The sequence below is a fragment of the Oncorhynchus kisutch genome, linkage group LG24 (assembly GCF_002021735.2).
Source record: "Oncorhynchus kisutch isolate 150728-3 linkage group LG24, Okis_V2, whole genome shotgun sequence".
Classification (NCBI taxonomy): domain Eukaryota; kingdom Metazoa; phylum Chordata; class Actinopteri; order Salmoniformes; family Salmonidae; genus Oncorhynchus; species Oncorhynchus kisutch.
In genome coordinates, this window is record NC_034197.2 from 20144551 (window position 1) to 20162370 (window position 17820).

The following is a 17820-nucleotide window of genomic DNA, read 5'->3' on the forward strand; positions in this document are numbered from 1 at the left end:
AGGCATGTTTTGGTGTTAACAATGTTGATGAACTACCTAGTGCTAATTTATTTGTTATAGTATCGGTGTCACCCAGGAGGGTTTGATAATGTATATACCAGGCAGTCATACTGCACCTATGGGCTCCTGCCATATATTTTTAGTCTAACTGTAAATATTGCCTGATTTGCTGTACTGTTCACCACACGTCTTCAACATAGTCTCACTCAACACTCAATCCCTAGTGAACTGTTCTCTTTTTTCTTTGAAAACATTTATTTATTTATTTTTATTTATTATCTAGAAACTCTGCCTCCCTCCATGCCTTCATATGGCATTTAGAAAGCAGACTGTCAGATATTGTAGGTCAGGGGTCCCCAATTACATTCAGCCGTGGGATCGAATTTTCCTTGAGTGAATGAATGGGGGCGGAACATAGTTATAAATAATTTGCACACTGCAAATTGACTGCAATAATCCCAAACAGATATAGTATTTGACAAACCTTGATTACATTGGGAAACGATCACATATGCCTCTTTATTTACACGTGGGAATACTTGGGAATAGATTTCCTAAATTATCACTTTGAGCGGATTTCCTAGTGATTTTACAGTATTTTATGTCCAACATCAAAAAAATAAATGTATATCCCCAAAAATTAAATCACTCCCGGCCGAATTTGGCCCGCGGGCCTCCTATTGGGGAACCCTGGTATAGGTAGATACAGTAGATGGTACATACTTTGTTAAAGTGTGACTCCTCTTATTGAGACAACAGATGTTGGTTGTGTTCTGTGATCCTGCCTGTGAGCGTGCCCATTTTGGCCTCTTTCATTCATTTCCAGGGCACAGCAGGCTACTGTCGACTGTCTTTGGAACTACTGAAAGTCAATCTGATTTCTATCTATTTGAAATAGCATGATATGACATGTGATTTCTCTCACTAGTAGTTTAATGGATTTTGATGTAAGTATGTAAATTAAGACATAATATAGGGTATGTATAGGTGTGATTGACAGGCCCAAAATCAGAACAAATTTCGAAAATGAATATAATTTTGAGTTGACTTCCTGGTGATGTTTTAGTCTTATGTCCAACAACAACATAAATAATAGTAATACAAATATATTTCTTAGAAAACCAAAAAAAATCCCCAGAGGACCACGTATTGGGGAACCCTGATCTACAGTATGTCCTATTTGGAGAGGGGTGAGGAATGGGATCCAGGGAGCATTTCAGCCCACCTCTCCTAGCCTCTCTGCCAGAGGACTGTCCAGATCAAAAACACCCCCTTGTTATTGGAAAAAGAGATCACTCCAAAACTAGTCTAGTCAAATTGGTTGAGCCTGGTTGTGTCAGACTCAAAATGGGTTTCAGCTCAAGTCTATGTGACATGAGAGCAATATACTGTATAATAATTGGAATCATTAAGCCATAATCACACAATAGTTTGATACTGATTCCCAGCTTGTGCTCTACAGTCTTCTTTACTGTTGTGCTTATGGTTGTTTTTTCCAACTCATTGTTTATCTATTGAATTTTGAGAAATTCTCCTGCGGCCTTTTCGCTCCACCTTATCGATTGGGTAGCCTTTTATATCTTTTGGAGGCTGGAACATTTGGAGTGCTCCAGGGCAATCTCTTGGCTCTGTCTGGCATGTGTCAACAGATACCCATGTTGCAATTGAATATTTGGGATACTGGCTTTTGCCTCGATAATTTTTTAAAAACGTGGTCATCAGTATGCGCTAGTAGGCTATACAATATCAGACATATAATTGATTAGGAATTTCTGAATACTGTTTCTTACATCAGTAGCTTTAAGAATTGAATGCTAACCTTTGCTCCTGTTATGTTGTGCTGATCATATATCGGAATAACAGCTTAATGTCAACTTTTGACCCCCCTGTTTTCAATTATATTCCTTTTCTTTTCCCGGCAGACACAACATCCTTTAGTATTGAAATAGTTCTGGATGCTTTTTTTGTAGAATGTTGCTGTTATTCATTTTGAACTTGTCTTACTTGTTTGCTTTTTACACAGAACTTAGCATGTGGAACTTAGCACGTGGAACATAGCACGTGGAACTTAGCACGTGGAACTTAGCAATTAGCGCACGCGCACACACACTATGTTGCAATTTCAATCTGCCTCAAATGCATCCATAATGTTTAATATGATCTGGCCAAATTTTCACAACCATTGTGTAAATGGATCTGCAATATAATTCCACTAAGTATGGAGAATATCATGCTGTGTTGTCTCAATGGCTTTGAAATGTCTGTCTGCAGTATGAATGGCTCCGAGACAGGATTGTGTCGAGACACAGATTTTTATTTAACTAGGCAAGTCAGTTAAGAACAAATTCTTATTTACAATGACGACAGATTTTTACCTTGTCAGCTCGGGAATTCGATCTTAGCAACCTTTCGGTTACGGGCCCAACACTCTAAACACTAGGCTACCTGCCGCCCTTCTGGGGAAGGGTACCAAAAAATGTCTGCAGCATTGAAGGTCCCCATGAACACCGTGGCCTCCATCATTCTTAAATGGAAGAAGTTTGGAACCACCAAGACTCTTCCTAGAGCTGGCCGCCCAACCAAACTGAGCAATCGGGGGAGAAGGGGAGGTGACCAAGAACCCGATGGTCACTCTGACAGAGCTCCAAAGTTACTCCGTGGAGATGGGAGAACCTTCCAGAAGGACAACCATCTCGCAACACTCCACCAAACAGGCCTTTATGGTAGAGTGGCCAGATGGAAGCCATTTACTCAGTAAAAGGCACATGGCAGCCCGCTTGGAGTTTACAAAAGGCACCTAAAGGACTCTCAGACCATGAGAAACAAGATTCTCTGGTCTGATGAAACCAAGATTGAACTATTTGGCCAGAATGCCAAGCGTCACATCTGGAGGAAACCTGGCACCATCCCTATGGTGAAGCATGGTGGTGGCAGCATCATGCTGTGGGGATGTTTTTCAGCGCCAGGGACTGGGAGACTAGTCAGGACAGAGGGAAAGATGAACAGAGCAAAGTACAGAGAGATCCTTGATGGAAACCTGCTCCAGAGTTCTCAGGACCTCAGACTGGGGTGAAGGTTCACCTTCCAACAGGACAACGACCCTAAGCACACAGCAAAGACAACGCAGGAGTGGCTTCGGGACATGTCTCTGAAAGTCCTTGAGTGGCCCAGCCAGAGCCCGGACCTGAACCTGATCAAACATATCTGGAGAGACCTGAAAATAGCTGTGCAGCGACATTCCCCATCCAACCTGACAGAGTTAGAGAGTATCTGAGGAGAAGAATGGGAGAAACTCTCCCAAATACAGGTGTGCCAAGCATGTAGCATCATACCCAAGAAAACTTGAGGCTGTAATCACTGCCAAAGGTGTTTCAACAAAGTACTTAGTAAAGGTTCTGAATACTTATGTAAACGTGATGTTTCACTGTCTAAAAACCTGTTTTTGATTTGTCATTACGGAGTATTATGTGTAGATTGATGAGGGGGAAAAAACAATATAATTTTAGAATAAGTCTGTAACAAAACAAAATGTGGAAAAAGCCAAGGAGTCTGAATACTTTCCGAATGCACTGTATATCCCACTGTGTGTGAGATGCATTCATTTGAATTAGGTTGAATCTTCCGTTTCAGCTTTGAGCCTCCTGGTCCAATATCAGCTGGGATGGCCTGTGACATGCAGGTCATTTTTCAACCAATGGTGAGTCAGTCAGACAAACAGACAGACAAGCATACCCATCTGTCTCCAAGAGTTATTTACCTTCCTATCAAATTATCACTATTGATGTCCTTCTAGATGAATAAGGATTTGAAGGGAGAGGTCCAGTTTGTGTCAGCAGCTGGCCCCTTCTCTGTGCCCATCAGATGTACCATTAAGAAATGTGATGTAAGTACTAAGAAGGACCTCGTCTGAGGAGTGCCCATTTATCTTAGTATCCTACTACCTGCTGTCATCTGCATATTTCCTAAAATGGCTGCACACGGCCCTCAATTCTTCTATTCCTTATGTATAGTATTGCATTTACAATCTTGGAATATTCATCTCTACAAATGTACCCTCTCAAATACTGTGTACCTCATCCATGTGCTTTCTTAGTACTTATGCACCTTTTCATTGTGTCTCATGACTCCTAGCTGTCTGTGGACATCAACCTCATTGTCTTTGGTACCCACGTGGTGGGCCAGACCATTTCCCGGGCTATCACCCTGACCAACAGGGGGGCCCTGGGGACATGCTTCACCCTGGTCTCCTCCCCCTGGCCTAGCCTAGCGCAGTCCCAGCTCCAAGCCCAGGCTCATGGCTTGTCTCAGGCCTCCTCCGCAAGCACCGAGGTGAGACCCTGACCCTTGATCCCAGTCACATGCATGTCCCTGTGCCATATCAGGTTTATAGAAACATTACAGTAATAAACTTTTTTACCATGAGCAATTGATTCCTGTGTCCAGCTGTCTTGTTAGCGGCGTGCACTGTAATTTGAATATATCCAATAGACACTGCTCTGACCAGTGCTGGACAGTGGTATAGGGGTTTTGTAAGTGTTTGTGTGTGTAGCTTTCACAGGAAAGGAGCACTTCAGTAGCAGCAGCCTCTGACAGCCAGGAGAGCCCTGCATCACGGGACTCAGGAGAACTCAAATCAGAGAGGAAGAGTCAGGAACCCTTGCTAGTCTCAGACTCCAAACAGTCAGGTAAATGATGCACACATGCGTCTTTGATGTGTAAAAAATGAAACAGTTAAACTCTCTACTCAGCATGTTTTTAAAAATCTGATTAATAGATGCTTTGATAATTATATCAAAGCTCATGTTATCAGTCGTCAGTAAAGTTTGTCAGATCAGTGATCACCTCCGGGAAAGGAGGAAGGAAGATTTCAATGGCAAATATTGGCGAGTGGGTGTGTGTGGATGCATGCTTGTATGTACGTGTCTCTGTGTGTGTGTGTGTGTGTGTGTCTGTGTGTGTGTGTGTGTGTGTGTGTGTGGTATTAGGGGCCCAGACACCTGCTGTGTCAGAGACCCTGGGGGGTGTGGAGGCTGCCTCAGGAAGACACAGCCTGGCCTCAGAGCAGCAGGAGGGAGGCCCAGCCCTCAAGGCCAGCACGGAAGAGCCCTCAGACAGCAGCAGTGACATCACCATCGGAGAGGTACAGCACCTTTGAGTAACTGCTATAGTGTTGCTATATCAACACTGGAAAATAATTACTAGGGTACAACACCTGTTCTTTGTAGAAGAGACTGGAATGTTGAATGAAGAACAAAAGTTTAGTCCAATTTTTAGTCCATACAGTTGAAGTTGGAAGTTTACATACACTTAGGTTGGAGTCAAACTCCTTTTTCAACCACTCACATTCTACATAACTAAGTTGACTGTGCCTTTAAACAGCTTGGAAAATTCCAGAAAATGATTCTGATAGGCTAATTTACATCATTTGAGTCAATTGGAGGTGTACCCCTGGATGTATTTCAAGGCCTACCTTCAAACTTAGTGCCTCTTTGCTTGACATCATGAGAAAGTCAAAAGAAATCAGCCAAGACCTCAGAAAAATAATTGTAGACCTCCACAAGTCTGGTTCATTTTTGGGAGCAATTTTCAAATGCCTGAAGGTGCCACGTTCATCTGTACAAACAATAGTACGCAAGTATAAACACCATGGGACCACGCAGCCGTCATACCGCTCAGGAAGGAGACGCGTTCAGGCCTATATCGACATAACCTGAAAGGCCGCTCAGCAAGGAAGAAACCACTGCTCCAAAGCTAGACTACGGTTTGCAACTACACATGGGGACAAAGATCGTACTTTTTGGAGAAATGTCCTCTGGTCTGATGAAACAAAAATAGAACTGTTTGGCCATAATGACCATCGTTATGTTTGGAGGAAAAAGGGGGAGGCTTGCAAGCTGAAGAACACCATCCCAAACGTGAAGCACTGGGGTGGCAGCATCATGTTGTGGGGGTGCTTTTGCTACAGGAGGGACTGGTGCACTTCACAAAATAGATGGCATCATGAGAAGGGAAAATTATGTGGATATATTGAAGCAACATCTCAAGACATCAGTCAGGAAGTTAAAGCTTGGTCGCAAATGGGTCTTCCAAATGGGTTATGGAGAACAAAGTCAAGGTATTGAAGTAGCCATCACAAAGCCCTGACCTCAATCCCATAGAATATTTGTGGGCAGAACTGAAAAAGCGTGTGTGAGCAAAGAGGCCTACAAACCTGACTCAATTACACCAGCTCTGTCAGGAGGAATGGGCCAAAATTCACCCAACTTATTGTGGGAAGCTTGTGGAAGGCTACCCAAAACGTTTGATCCAAGTTAAACAATGTAAAGACAATGCTACCAAATACGAATTGAGTGTATGTAAACTTCTGACCCACTGGGAATGTGATGAAAGAAATAAAAGCTTTCTACTGTTCTGACATTTAACAATCTTAAAATAAAGTGGTGATCCTAACTGACCTAAGACAGGGAATTTTTACTAGGATTAAATGTCAGGAATTGTGAAAGAGTTTTAATATATTTGGCTACGGTGTATGTAAACTTCCAACTTCAACTGTATGTTAAGAACGTAAGTAACTGAAAATAAGAGGTGCTATGTAAATTTGTTGTTATTATGATACAACTTTTCTTCATCCCCACTTCTCTGTATAGTTTTGTATTGATAGATGTCTGCCTTGGTCTTTGTGTGTGAATGCGTAAAATGGTGAATTATCAGACATGACCAAATGCATAAAAAATTACAGCACACACATCCACACTAGTTCTGTAGTGATAGTCTGTCATCTCTCTCTGTCTCTCTCCATGGTGGGTTTGTGCACTAATGTCATGTGTCCTGCGGTCTCTACCTGTCTAGTTGTTGGCTCATTCTGGGCTCATTACTCCTGTCTTGGGGGTAATGGTGCATTGCTTCTCCCGCTTCCTTTCGTGTGTGTGTGTGTGTGTGTGTGTGTGTGTCCACCATTTTACGCATTTACACACATTGTGCTCCCAGAGAATTGAAACTTTCCTGGAGTGAGGTGCAAGTGTTCTTTTTTCCACAACTTATTATTGAAATCCCTGTGTTATGGTGCAGAGGATGACACCAAACATTGACTGTAGTTAGATTTTATATGACCATGAAGTTTCACATCTGTATCACTATCATGAGATGTAGGGTACTATATTAAAACCAGCCCTAAAAAGATTTCACCTGGAGTGTATTCACTAGGAACCAAACAGAAGCAAATGGGCCAAAATGGGGAGGGACCTACCTGAATTTGTCCAATATGAAACTAGTTTATTGCAAAATGTTTTCCGTTGCAGAATGTTTTGCTACGCTGTGCACTAATGAATACCGCTGATCCTGCCTTTGATGATGTGATTGTTGTTGTGACATGTTCCCTCAAGACTTCCTCCCATGCCTAGGTCAGAGAGGGGGAGGTGGGCCCGTTTGAAAGTGTCAAGTTGGAGATTGTATTCACACCCACCGTACCAGGGGAGGCTAAGTTGGACTTCCACATCAAGTTCTCCGACCCAACCTGTGAACCAGTAAGATTTTACTCATGATGTCATCATCATTACCTGAGTGAACTAAAACTACAGCAAAAGTCTATTCAGCCAAAGCCAATAGCCAGGCGTTAACTTATGTATGATTATATTTACTCAATATTTACAATATACTATATAATTAAGCAATGAGGCCTGAGAGAGTGTGGTATATGGCCAATATACCACGGCTATACCACGGCTAATAATATATAATGTGTGAAGGCTAATGAGATTAATGTCCTTCTGGCATATCCCGGAATCATCCAAGCACTAGTTTTGATTGACAGGGGCCTTGTCTATTCACAGATATCCATTGGGGTCCGAGGGACGGCTGTGTGCGTGCCTGTGTGGGTGGCCCAGCCAAGCATTGTCCTGAAGATCTGCATGTTCGATCGCCTCTATCAAGACAGTATCGTGGTCCAAAGCAGGTGAGTCCGTCAATTGGGTAGAGACGGTAATTAATTTACGTGATGTACAGTAGACCTTGGCCTGGGCAGGAGTCTGATCTAGTGGTAGTGCTGCCAACTGGGTTACAAATCCCACCTCTACCCTTCCTGTCACGCTCTGACCATAGAGAGCCTTTTTTTACTCTCCATTTTGGTTTGGTCGGGGTGTTCCTATCTAGGTTGTCTAGTTCTATGTTGGCCTGGGATGGTTCCCAATCAGAGGCAGCTGTTTATTGTTGTTTTATTGTTTCCCCATTGTGCTTTGTGGGATCGTGTCTATGTATAGTTGCCTGCGAGAACTATATTAGCTTCACGTTTCACTTTGCGCTTTATTGTTTTCTGTGTGTTTCACTTCTAATAAAAGATGATGGAACCATACCACCCTGCACTTTGGTCCGACCATCATTACAACAACGTTCGTGACACTTCCTCTCTGTGTCCCTCCATGCCGGTCTCCCTCCATACCTATATCCCCCTCTAGAAGACAACACATTCTTAAAAAACAAATGCAGTGTAATAGCACTTTTCTTGCCGTTTATACTTGACACGTTTATATAACTTGTTTCTAGCTGCTGTTGCATATTCTGAGTGCTAGTCTAGCATGTGCTAAATTCTGTTTTTACAGAAAAACTGCTCAAGAAAATGCCTTGCAATCACATGGACAGCTTACTCAAGCTTTTCTGAGATATAACTCAGCAAATGGGGACAATTTTAAATATACCGTTCATAATATTTAATAATATGAACAAAAGCTTGGAAATGTATTAGACTTCACTTACACCCACCAAACCCTGGGACTACTGTATCGGATGGGGTCCAAGGACCCCGGATACGGTGCCATTTAAGATCTCAATCCCCTCTTCTTTAGGTGGGATTGAGCAATAGCAAATCCTTTTTCATTATGAATGTTATACATTATGCCGAGGAGTTAAGAAAGTGCTGCAGGCCATAACGTTTACAGGCATGTCACTCCACACGTACGTCTTTTTGTCACACGTCACAGTGCGAGAAGGGATTTGTGGCAGCTGCCATCTGGAAGCTGGAGCACACAAATGCATTTGACAATGACAGCGACAGTGACGCCGAGAACGCCAGCTTTTTAACCCCCCCCCCAAAAGTCCCCAAAAATAGACATCAACTAGCATCATACAATATGTTATGTTTGCTCTTTTACCAATGGTATAAAATAATATACTGTGTTGTACATAGAACAGCTTTATAGTTATGGTTGTATAAAGCAGTTTGGGGCATATAAGCATATTTGGGGGAAACAGTGAGAGCAGCACCAACCAGCATCACACAAAATGTCAACTTGGCTTTTGAGTCAATGATTTATCCACTTTTAGCATATTTCACGTGACAGCAAGTTTCATCGCCTACACCCAGTCAAATCGAAGCCAAACATTTAAAACCATTTCCACTGACACCTGCTGGGGAGTCAAAGAAGATGACAAAGCAGACAACAATCTGCTTTTCCTAAAACCACCTCCTGCCCTCTTTCTTCCCTCACTTATTTATAACAATACATCCTGTATGCACAACCGTCCTCCTCTCACCCCGAGGAATGAGGCTGAGTTGATTAATGTCTTCTGTTTCTGACGCCGCTCCTCTTCCTACAGAAACAATAGTTGCCTCGCTTTTGAATGGAAGATTCCTAAAAATAGAGCATAAAGGAACGGGTGCCTAGGCATTTCTCCAGTAGTCTCCTGAGTTGGTTGATTTGGGGTTTATCTTTTGACGTTGCCAGGAGAGGGGAGACATCGCTGTGGTGTTGGTGGTGGTGGGGTAATTACTCAGACTCCCTCTGAGGTGTTGAGTATCCCATCAGGCCTTGGGCCACGTGGGTTTTCACCAAGTGTGCCATCTGGACGTGCAGGGGATGGAAAGTGGCACCGCTACAGTATAGCCATGGGCACCTTGACTAGTGACGTATGTTAGTAGAGGCCTTAGCCTTAACAAGTCATGAATGTTAAGAATTATTATTGTTATGGGCTAGCCTTGTCCCAGGCTATATGTTTGGCATGATGAGGAGTGGCATAATGGCACAACCAGACTGATACCCAGTCTATCCATGAGCAACTCTAGCACTAAACCACAGTTTCTAAACCCAGAGGCGGAACATTGCAAGACTTCCAGGAACACTTGTGAAACAGACCAAGCAGACCAGGCCGCGGTTTGGGGTTTGAGGAGTCAATGAGAGAAGGGAAAAATTCTTCCTTAGTTGTTAATTTTATCAAAATCTAAAGGCACGACATAGACTCGAGCCAATGTCTTGAGTAGTTGAAAATGCAATTACTCCAACCTCGTGAAAATGACAAACTGAGATGTTGTCATTTTTGTCAAAAACTACTTTATATCAAAGGACTGGTTTAATTTGATGGCCTGCGCATGGACAATTTGGCGCGAGATGACATTTAGATCAATAACTTGTTCTGCAAATGTGCTTAGCTAGCCAACGCCTACAGGTGTGATCAGGGATTTCTATTGGAGAAGCAGTTTTAGCACATCTTCTAACTGTACTGTCTTTGATTAAACCTTCCCCCGTCAAGGGCACTAAGCATGCAATGGGTGTGAGCGCACTAGTCAGTCAGATGACTAGTCAGATGACCAGATGACAGTGTAAGGAAGTCTATCAGCTCCACAGCTATAAGCCTCCTGGATATATGGGGCTTAGGATTTTAACTAGTATAACTGAAAGCATTAAACCTCCACCAGCCATAGGCCTTATCACTAAACCCTATCTGGTCAAGCGTATTAGAATATAATACCCGTGTAATACCCTTTTGATAATCATTAGATCACGCTCTTATCCAGTGATGAACGATGGGTGTCAGTTCAAAACCATAACCGGTGGAAAGCATTGGCACTGCAGGAGAACATGAAGTATGACTCATAGAATGAACGTTAGAGCTACAATGTTAATTCTATGGAGAGTCTTTCGTCATGATTAGAAAACATCCAGTCATTTTTTTACCCAGAGTCATAGTACTGAACAAAAATATAAACGCAACATGTAACGTGTTGCTCCCATGTTTCATGAGCTGAAATAAAATATCCCAGAATTCTTCCATATGCACAAAAGCATATTTCTCTCAAATCTTGTGCTCAAATTTGTTTAAATACCTGTTAGTGAAAATGTTTCCTTTTGCCAGGATAACCTGGCAAAAGGAAACACCTGACAGGTGTGGCATATCAAGAAGTTGATTAAACAGCATGATCATTACACAGGTGCACCTTGTGCTAGGGATGATAAAAGGCCACTCTAAAATGTGCAGTTTTGGAACATCTGTGGCATTGTGTGACAAATATTGAGGGAGCTTGCAATTGGCATACTGACTGCAGGAATGTTCACCAGAACAGTTGCCAGAGAATTGAATGTTCATTTCTCTAACATAAGCCGCCTTCAACATTGTTTTAGATAATTTGGCAGTACGTCCAACCGGCCTCACACGTGTATCCACGCCAGCCCAGGACCTCCACATCTGGCTCCTTAACCTGCAGGATCATCTTTAGACCAGCCACCCGGACAACTGATGAAGTTGAGGAAAATTTCTGTCTGTAATAAAGTCCTTTTGTGGCCTGGCTCCCCAGTGGGTGCCCTCCCAGACCCACACATGGCTGCACCCCTGCCCAGTCATGTGAAATACATCATTTAGGCCCTAATCTATGTATTTCAATTGACTGATTTCCTTATACGAACTGTAACGCAGTTAAATCATTGAAGTTGTTGCATGTTGCGTTTATATTTTTGTTCAGTATACAGTGCATTCGGAAAGTATTCAGACCCCTTTACTTCACATTTTGTTACATTACAGCCTTATTCTAAAATTGATTATGTTTTTTTCCCCCTCATCAAACTACACATAATGACAAATCAAAACAGGTTTTTAGACAGTGAAAAATCATATTTAGACCTCTCTCAGACCCTGTACTTTGTTGAATCACCTTTGGCAGCGTTTACAACCTCGAGTCTTCTTGGATATGAAACTACGAGCTTGGCACACCTGTATTTGGGGAGCTTCTCCCATTCTTCGCTGAAGATCCTCTTAAGCTCTGTCAAGTTGGATGGTGAGGGTCACTGCACAGCTATTTTCAGGTCTCTTCAGAGATGTTCGATCGGGTTCAAGTCCGGGCTCTTGCTGGTCACTCAAGGATATTCAGAGACTTGTGCCAAAGCCACTCCTGCAAGGTCCTGAGTGCTCTGGAGCAGGTTTCCATCAAGATCTCTCTGTACTTTGCTCCGTTCATCTTTCCCTCGATCCTGACTAGTCTCCCAGTCCCTGTCGCTGAAAAACACCCCCGCTGCATGATGCTGCCACTACCATGCTTCACCGTAGGCATGGTATTGGCCAGGTGATGAGCGGTGCCTGGTTAGTTCCAGATGTGACGTTTGGCTTCCAGATAATCTTGTTTCTCATGGTCTGAGAGTCCTTTAGGTGCCTTTTGGAAAAGTCCAAGTGGGCTGTCATGTGCCTTTTTACTGAGGAGTGGCTTTCATCTGGCCATTCCACCATAAAGGCCTGATTGGTGGAGTGCTGCAGAGATGGTTGTCCTTCTGGAAGGTTCTCCCATCTCCACAGAGGAACTCTAGAGCTCTGTCAGAGTGACCATTGGGTTCTTGGGTCACCTCCCTGACCAAGGCCCTTCTCCCTCGATTGCTTAGTTTGTCTGGGTGGCCAGCTCTAGTCAGTGTCTTGGTGGTTCCAAACTTCTTCCATTTAAGAATGATGGAGGCCACTGTGTTCTTGGGGACCTTTAATACTGCAGAAATTCTTTGGTACCTTTCCCCAGATCTGTGCCTCGACACAATCCTGTCTCGGAGCTCTACGGACAATTCCTTCGACCTCATGGCTTGGTTTTTGCTGTGACTGTCAACTGTGGGATCTTATATAGACAGATGTGTGCCTTTCCAAATAATGTCCAATCAATTGAATATATCACAGGTGGACTCCAATCAAGTTGTAGAAACATCAAGGATGGTCAATGGAAACAGGATGCACCAGCGCTCAATTTTGAGTCTCATAGCAAAGGGTTTGAATACTTCGTTTTTTTTGCCAAATTTGCCCAAAAAAATCTAAAAACCTGTTTTCGCTTTGTCATTACGGGGTATTGTATGTCGATTGATGAGGAAAACAATTAATTTAATAAATTATAATAAACAAAATGTGGAAAAAGTGAAGGGGTCTGAACACTTTCCAGATGCACTGTACATGCAGTGCCTTCAGAAAGTATTAATTACACATTTTGTTGTGTTAGAGCCTGAATTCAATATTTTTTTTCTCTCATCCATCTACACACAATACCCCATAATAATAATCTACACGCAAAGTCGTTCTGCCCCTGAACAGGCAGTTAACCCACTGTTCCTAGGCCGTCATTGAAAATAAGAATTTGTTCTTAACTGACTTGCCTAGTAAAATAAAGGTCAAAATAAAAAATATCCCATAAAATGATTTTAGAAATTGTTGCAAATGTATTACAACAATTTCAGAAATATCTAATTTACATAAGTACTCACACCTCTGAGTCAATACTTTGTAGAAGCACCTTTGGCAGTGATTACAGCTGTGATTCTTTCTGGGTAAGTCTCTAAGAGCTTTGCATACCTGGATTGTACAATATTTGCACATTATTCTTTTTAATTCTTCAAGCTCTGTCAAGTTGTTGATCATTGCTAGACAGCCATTTTCAAGTCTTGCCATAGATTTTCAAGCCGATTTCAGTCAAAATTGTAACTAGGCCACTCAGGAACATTCAGTGTCGTGTTGTTAAGCAACTCCAGTGTATATTTGGCCTTGTGTTGTAGGTTGTTGTCCTGCTGTAAAGTTCATTTGTCTCCCAGTGTCTGTTTGAAAGCAGACTGAACCAGGTTTTCCTTTAGGATTTTTCCTCTGCTTAGCTCTATTCTGTTTATTTTTATCCTAAAAAAAACTCCTTAGTCCATGCCGATGTCAAGCATACCAATAACATGATGCAGCCACCACCATGCTTCAAATATTAGAGTGGTACTCGGTTATGTGTTGTTTTGGATTTACCCCAAACATAACACTTTGTATTCAGGACATCTTTGCCACATTTTCTTGCAGTTCTACTTTAATGCCTTTTTGCAAACAGGATGCATGTTTTGGAATATGTTTATTCTGTACAGGCTTCCTTCTTTTCACTCTGTCATTTAGTTTAGTATTGTAGAGTAACTACAATGTTGTAGTTTTCTCCTATTACAGCCATTAAACTCTGTAACTGTTTTAAAGTCACCATTGGCCTCGTGGTGGAATCCATGAGCGGTTTCCTTCCTCTCCGGCAACTGAGTTAGAAATGACACCTGTATCTTTGTAGTGACTGGATGTATTAATACACCACCCAAAGTGTAATTAATAACTTAACCATGCACAAGGGCATATTCAATGTCTGCTTTTTTTGTTCCACCAATAGGTGCCCTTCTTTGCAAGGCATTGGAAAACCTCCCTGGTCTTTGTGGTTAAATCTGTGTTTGAAATTCACTGCTCGACTGAGGGAGCTTACAGATTGATAATTGTATGTGTGGGGTACAGAGATGAGGTAGTCATACAAATCATGTTAAACACTATTATTGCACACAGAGTGAGTCCAGGCAACCTATTATGTGACTTGTTAAGCACATGTATACTCCTGAACTTATTTAGGCATGCCATAACAAAGGGGTTGAATACTTATTGACTCAAGACATTTCAGATTTAGATTTTTAATTAATTTGTAAAACAATTAAAAAACATAATTCCACTTTAACATTATGGGGTATTTTATGTAGGCCACTGAACAAAACATCTAAATGTAATACATTTTAAATTCAGGCTGTAACACAACAAAATGAGGAAAAGGTCAAGGGGTGTGAATACTTTCTGAAGGCACTGTAGAGATCTCTTCATATGTCTCTGCTTTTACCCGCAAATGATGAGTTCACTAGACTGCCCTATCCAATTCATATCCAACAAATGGCCTTAATTGATTATATGTCTCTGAATTCCTGGGACAGCAGTTTAAAGGTTGTCGTTTTGCTCAGGTAAAGACGGCCACTCCGACACCCCTGAGTGTCCTTGCCTCCGGGAGAAGAGCCATCTGTTTGACCCCCTATTCAAAGTGGATCACTTCATTTAGGCGTCGGGAAAAGGAATGAGCGCACCCATTCGGCACCTCTATTGAATCGATTTCTTTGGGGGTTCAACACTTCCACCATGCAGTGGTCTCACTTCTGTATACTGGATGTGATGGAAAAAACTGACTTCACAGCGCTTCCACCGAGTGTGAGTCATTGAGTGTAGCTGTTGAGAGGGGAGCTCGTGTGTGTGTGTGTGTGTGTGTGTGTGTGTGTGTGTGTGTGTATGTGTGTCGTTGGCCGTGCGTGGAGAATTCCCTGGGTAGTGATCCATTTATATCACCACAGCTACAGAGGGAGGCTTCTCACCACCGACACAACCATCTGTTGGAACCCCCTGAAATTGGGTCACCTAAATTATCGGCTGGGAGACGAGGACATGAGTACATTGCAGCAGTACCTACCAGACAATTTGTGTTCATGTCCCTCACACACTCATGATCCCCTCTCCGACTTCCTCGTCAAATATCTACATTGTAACAAGGGGACATCCTGGGAGTCTGTTGTGTAAAGTACACTCACCTTTAAATTTGCTTCGTGAGGGTCCTCTTAATTTAGTGTCGAAGCATGTAAAATGTATACAACAAATCACATAAACTGATGGATGCCATCTTGAGCAGTAGCTTGGTGAAACCTGTTGTGTAATAGACATAACACCGCCCTAACCAAACAGCGCTGTTGTCTGTTGTATTGCAGAGCGAGCACAGCTCTTCGGCTGACATTCAAGGTGTGTCCGGAGCTGAGGAACCACATGGAGATCCTGCCTAAGACCGGCTACATCCAGGCCAGGTCCAGCTTCAACGCGAAGCTTAAGTTCCTGCCCAGGTATCCACACATACTAACACCAGAATCATAGTACACACAGTAGCAAAATCTAGCAAAATGCTTTGCAACGAAAAACAGAAACAAGCATTTCTTACTGGACAACTTCAGGTCGTCCCTCCCTGTTTGTCTGTTTTCTTCCGTTTGGTGCCTAGTTAATACAATGATAATGGATTGGATTGTCATACAGCATGCTGAAAGTGTGTTATACTGTATGTGAAGGGTTTATATATGTATGTTCAGAATGCTTTACCGTACTCTAAAATCATGGTGTGAATATTTCAGACCAGATTCAATTTAGCCTGCCTTATCTTTGTTTTACTGTTTCTCTTATTCTGAAACTGGAGGCAGTTTACCTGGTAATTTTAAGTGGTGGACCGGTTTCTTTAAGTAATGGAATTTAACTTCAGTTTAATGGAAACACTAATGACCAAAAAATCTTGTCACTGCCAGCAGTTACAATTATGAAACATGTCCTCCATCATCTTCACCAATTAAACAGCGCACTGCGAAGTGCAAATCGCTCCCAACACAGAAATAGAGTGCCGTGAAGGCTTCTGATAATGTTTTTTAATGACTTTGAAGGACATGGTAATTTCTGGAAGGATGGGTGGGCTATTTTTAGGACGGTGAGGCTGAGTTGAGCTGCAGTTTGAGCACCAGGGGAACAGGGAAGACGACCTTCAGTACATGGATGAGAGGAGTAGAGAACGCTGCGGAGAGGGGGCGTGAGTTCCTGTTCACGCCTACCTTGTTTTTTTTGGCATATTCATAGCTAAGAAGATTTCAGGTCTACTGATGGCAGTGGAAGATGAGGGAGGTTTTACATGACAAAAGTTAATGGCATATCGGATGCCTCGACTCCAGGGGGCTGGAGGGGAAGTGGGAAATGACAATAATCTGCCTTAGTGAATCAGAGAGAGGTTTAAAACCAGGATTAAGGGGAGAGAGCATTACTGCTGCCATGCTGTGGCAGGAGGCATGCCCCTCCTCTCCTTCTGTCTCTCAACATCTCTCTCTTTTTCTCTCTGATCACTCACTCTCCCCCCTACTTTCTCTGTTTTTCTCTCTCACTTTCTCTCTCTCTGACCTTATTCCTCCATCCACCCATCCAGCAGTAGAAGACCTGATTGCGTATCCAGTACAGTGCTTAGTTACATAACGGTCCGGGCTGACGCACAAAGCCCCATTCTGAGGTCTCTTGGAGAACACTGTAATCCTTAACATGCTCTAAACTCCTAAAGAGAGCCTCAGCAGACAGGAAATCCAGCCGGATACAAAAAGTTTGGAAAATATCACATGATCTCAGGTGTTAACAAAAACATACCTTCTCTCAAGCACATACTCTAGCTAGGCTGTCACGACTAGCACAGCAACGGTCTGCAACTGGTGGGTGGGGGTTGTATGATGCATCAGCTCCAATTTTGATTTGCGGTATTATTTCTAGATTCTATGTGTCTGTGTGTGTGTGTGTTTCTTTTGTCTTAAGCCGTTCGTGACTATGCGACATCCAAACTGCCAGCTCTGGTACTGCTAGAACCGTGGCAGTAGGTTCCGTGTGAGAAGATTCCGTAGGTTGGCCTCACCACACACAAAGGCAGGAAGGCAGGCAGGGCTGTTTCATCTTACTGCTAGATAACTAATTTGTTATATATTCTTCAGACGGCCGTTTAGCTCTGCCTCTGCCTCTTCTCCAATAGATTCTGACTGTGAGTGTAAATGTAGTGTAAACTCCTGAACCACGGATGGATCGCCCTCAGGCTACAGAGAGTTCGGAATCCTCCACAGTCCTAGAAATGTCTCTTTCTCGCTCTCTCTCTATTTCTTTGTCTCTCTATCATCTCTCTTTGTCTTTACAGTACATATCCAGACCAAAATATACATAGCAGTAGATCAT

The 17820-nt window shown here is 42.7% G+C and overlaps 1 protein-coding gene across 3 annotated transcripts in view; it reads left to right on the forward strand.

Moving 5' to 3' along the window:
• The window catches only part of cfap74 (cilia and flagella associated protein 74), a 43415-nt gene that overhangs the window by 8177 nt on the left and 17418 nt on the right, over positions 1 to 17820 (forward strand). For all 3 annotated transcript variants that reach the window (XM_020459342.2, XM_031803989.1, XM_031803990.1), the window contains exons 15-22: positions 3631 to 3697; positions 3794 to 3883; positions 4132 to 4329; positions 4550 to 4685; positions 4986 to 5140; positions 7401 to 7523; positions 7830 to 7951; positions 15798 to 15926. In XM_020459342.2, the coding sequence (XP_020314931.1) occupies positions 3631 to 3697; positions 3794 to 3883; positions 4132 to 4329; positions 4550 to 4685; positions 4986 to 5140; positions 7401 to 7523; positions 7830 to 7951; positions 15798 to 15926 (1020 nt within the window). The remainder of the gene's footprint in view (positions 1 to 3630; positions 3698 to 3793; positions 3884 to 4131; positions 4330 to 4549; positions 4686 to 4985; positions 5141 to 7400; positions 7524 to 7829; positions 7952 to 15797; positions 15927 to 17820) is intronic.